Source organism: Syzygium oleosum, unplaced genomic scaffold, assembly GCF_021117445.2.
Source record: "Syzygium oleosum isolate NSW1041296 unplaced genomic scaffold, Sole_v2.1 Sole_v2.31, whole genome shotgun sequence".
Classification (NCBI taxonomy): Eukaryota; Viridiplantae; Streptophyta; class Magnoliopsida; order Myrtales; family Myrtaceae; genus Syzygium; species Syzygium oleosum.
Window position 1 is genome coordinate 534547 of NW_026607515.1, and position 3407 is coordinate 537953.

A 3407-nucleotide genomic window follows, 5' to 3' on the forward strand; every position below is an offset into this window, starting at 1 on the left:
TAGCTAGCCGGCAGATAATATATTTATTTAAATAAAAGGCAAATGGAGTACAGAGATGTCTAAACTTTTGAAATGACTATTCTTTCATTACCATTTCTTATGCGTGTTAACACAAGAGATTGGCTATGAGCAGGTGGAGTTCCCCCCACTTCTTTTTCTTTCGTGTTTAGCATGAATTCTCGGATCAACTACTTATTCAGATGTGTACATAGATTGCCTAAAACATATATGAATATGTTCATATACATTAGACAAGAATCTATTTTGGTCCTTGATATGTGATGTTATTACTTTAATTATTGTGACGTAACTTTATATTTTTTCTGTACCGGCCTGATTGCGAACCGCTCCCATAAATTTTTGGTAAGGATCCGATTGAGAAAATTACATGCGGTGTGTGGTGGAAGTGGAGGCAGTAATCTAAAGGGTTTTTCTCTTTCAGATTATTTTGAATGATTTGGGGTTCATTTGGATTGCTTAACACAAACTTTTCTTTTAGTTTTTTCCTTCTTCAAAGTGATTGGGCATAGTTTTCTTGAGAAGGGGGTTAGCTTCATATGCTTTTAGGTGAGAAAATTGCACCGTTAGTCCCGAACTTATCGTTCTATTCAATTTAGTACTAGACTTCTACTGGAAACTGCAATCGAGTTCTGAACCTTTCAATTGGTTCGATCAAGCCCTAGCCTCCAGCGAAATTGCAATTTAGTATTAAAATTCACGTCGAAAAGTTCGAGTCAGGGATGCCACCTGGGCAATTTTTAGGTGACGCGTATACTATTTTAGGTACCGCCCTGGACCGAAAGTGGATCGGATTCAACGGCCAACCGGAATCCGGCGGTCGTTTTAAATTACGAGTAAAGTGGAAATCATTCTTTAACCTATCTTGCAAATTATCCAACACGATAGCGTCCTTCCAAATTCGGAGGGCGGAAACGGGAAGGGGGGCTCTCACACGTCGCACTCACTCATACCCCTCTCGGGCCCAATCAATTGGGCCGGGCCGGGCTCATGGCCCGAGGAGAACCGGACCCCATCTCCTCCGGCCCAGGCCCACGAGCCCAATCCCCGCGCGTCGTGCTCCCTCTCGCCGGCGCCGCGCGTGGGTCTCCCAGCCACTCCACTTCCCGGCTTTGCGTCAACTTAAAATATTTGCAGAAATTCCTCCACTGACATCTCTCTCTCTCTCTCTCTCTCTCTCCCTGTGGGAGGAGCAAGCCATGAACTTCATTCCTTCGTCGTTCTTCTCGGGTCAGTCCATTCTCTCTCTCTCTCTCTATCTCTGTAGCGCGTATCTTTCGCTGCTTTAAGGATATTCATCATCAACTTGTTCTGAATGCTTTATTCGCGCGATTCTGATCTCCCTCTCGCCTCTTTTTCCCAAAAGAAAAATCCCTCGATTCGTGCCGTCTCGCGAAGCAATCGGGGGTCAGTTGTGAAGCCCAAGCAACGAACGATTTCGTCCGGATCCGCCCCCCCCAAATGGGTGTCGGGCGATCGGGGTCGGGAGTTCGAAATTTAGACCGACGATGCTTTGCTTTCTCATAGCGGGCTCTTGGCTTTCGGCGGTGTGTTCCTGTGTTTCTTTTTTTTTTAGTCTGTGCTTTCGGATGGGTTGAATGATGATGATGATGGTGATGATGATGATGATGATGATAATGATCGCGTACACGGCGCGTTTGATGGGTGTTTGCTTTTTTTTATTTTAATATAAATTCCGTCTCCGTCGTGGTATCGTTCTTGGAAATCTTCACTCGACCATATGTCCACTTCAGCACCACACTTGCACGCTAAAGCCAAAATCCTCCTCGTGCTCGTCGTTTTGCTGCTCAGGTTGTCGACTCATTTCTGGGTTTTGTTCCTTTTGGGGGGATTGATGTTGGGTTGTTTTCCGAATTGAGTTCTTGGATCGCATTGCTTATGTTTGCTCTCTGTCCGCCGTGATTTGCTTCGTTTCACGTTTCCGTTCCTAAGCTCGGTTCTTCTTGTTTTGCTGAAGCAGTTGGATTGCTAGAGCTTCGGTAGCGGATTGATGGCGGAAATCGTGGGGCCTCGGATATATAGCTGCTACAAGTGCCGTAATGATGTTTCGATGCATGACGATATCATATCTAAGACTTTCCAGGTGAGGCGTCCGTAAATTTTTTTCAAGAAAAGGAAGTGCCGATTGTTTGGATTGTGTTATGTCAATGGAGGTTGCAGTAGGTTCTGCAATCTGTATGTTTATGTGGCTTTCGAATTATTAAATGAGAGTTTGGAAAGATGTAGGCCATAGAGTCAGTCCTTTCTCACTGGATGGCAATTTTGATTCAGTAGGGAGGATGGCTATCCGGTTGTAAGATTTCTGCTTTAGTTCTTCGTGATAAAATCAAAATCTTTAAAGCATTGAGACAATCATTGTGTGCTAATATATCATAATCGGTTGTGCATATGAACGATGAGTTTCAAATTCATCGATAGATCCTTTGACGACTCTTTTTTTTCCTTCTTAAGAATTATAAATAGATTGTACTCGGGTAGTTCTGGCAGAATCATGATCAACTATGTATTTGTTGAATTTCTGTGGCCTTGATTGGTTTGACTGAGATGAAAGCTTTCAGGATGATTTTGTTTCCGTAATCATGTCCCTAGGGAAGAAATGGCCGAGCTTTTCTGTTTTCTCATGCAATGAATATTGTTGTTGGGCGCAAAGAGGATAGGCATCTCCTAACTGGTCTTCACACTGTTGCTGATATCTTTTGTGCCGACTGCCATGAGGTGTTGGGATGGAAATACGAGAGAGCTTACGAAGCTTCGCAGAAGTACAAAGAAGGTAAATTCATACTCGAGAAAGCAAAGATTGCCAAGGAAAACTGGTAGCACTCCACGACGCTTATGAGCCGCCTGCTTTCGACTATTTCCATCCTAATTTGATCCGTTGAATGTTGCTAATGTTTGTCCTGTGCATAGATGTTCTCCCAATTGGAAATGTCATTGTTTCTCACTGTCGATTCTTTCCATATGCTGTGTAAATGTGGATGCCTCTCAAAATGATCGTCACTCTGTTTTTTGGTGAATCTCGTCGACTTTCTCTTGTATTTCTGGGAATTTCTATGGCATCAAAGGCTAGTGATTGCTATCTATATATATATATATACTGTGTGGTCTCTGTCTTGAAGGGAGGTTTAAGTAAGTTGTCCAGCAAAATTTCAGAGTCTGACGATGAATTATGATTGGACATGGAATGTGGAACGTGCCGTATATCGGTCAAGATACGAATACTGGTAATCACTCCTCGAATGCTCTCAGTCGAGACACGGCTAATACGGTTCGGGTTGGGATGCCATAGATGGACTGCTTGCTGCTTTAAACTCAATTGAGCACTTCTGTTTGTGCATTTCTCCCGCTCGCTGCAACTGCCTCTGTAGTTC

The 3407-nt window shown here is 43.6% G+C and overlaps 1 protein-coding gene across 3 annotated transcripts; it reads left to right on the forward strand.

Moving 5' to 3' along the window:
* The first annotated feature begins 1170 nt into the window (after window positions 1-1170).
* On the forward strand, window positions 1171-3053 carry LOC115686153 (protein yippee-like At4g27745). Of its 3 annotated transcripts, none has more exons than XM_030611357.2 (3): window positions 1171-1248; window positions 2000-2122; window positions 2629-3053. In XM_030611357.2, the coding sequence occupies exons 2-3, from the start codon at window positions 2030-2032 to the stop codon at window positions 2854-2856; spliced, it is 321 nt and encodes a 106-aa protein (XP_030467217.2). In that variant the 5' UTR covers window positions 1171-1248; window positions 2000-2029; the 3' UTR covers window positions 2857-3053. The 3 variants fall into 3 exon arrangements, with proteins under 3 accessions (XP_030467217.2, XP_056160136.1, XP_030467218.2); XM_056304161.1 differs by lacking the exon at window positions 1171-1248 and adding an exon at window positions 1275-1565; XM_030611358.2 differs by lacking the exon at window positions 1171-1248 and adding an exon at window positions 1678-1830.
* The last annotated feature ends 354 nt before the right edge of the window (window positions 3054-3407 follow it).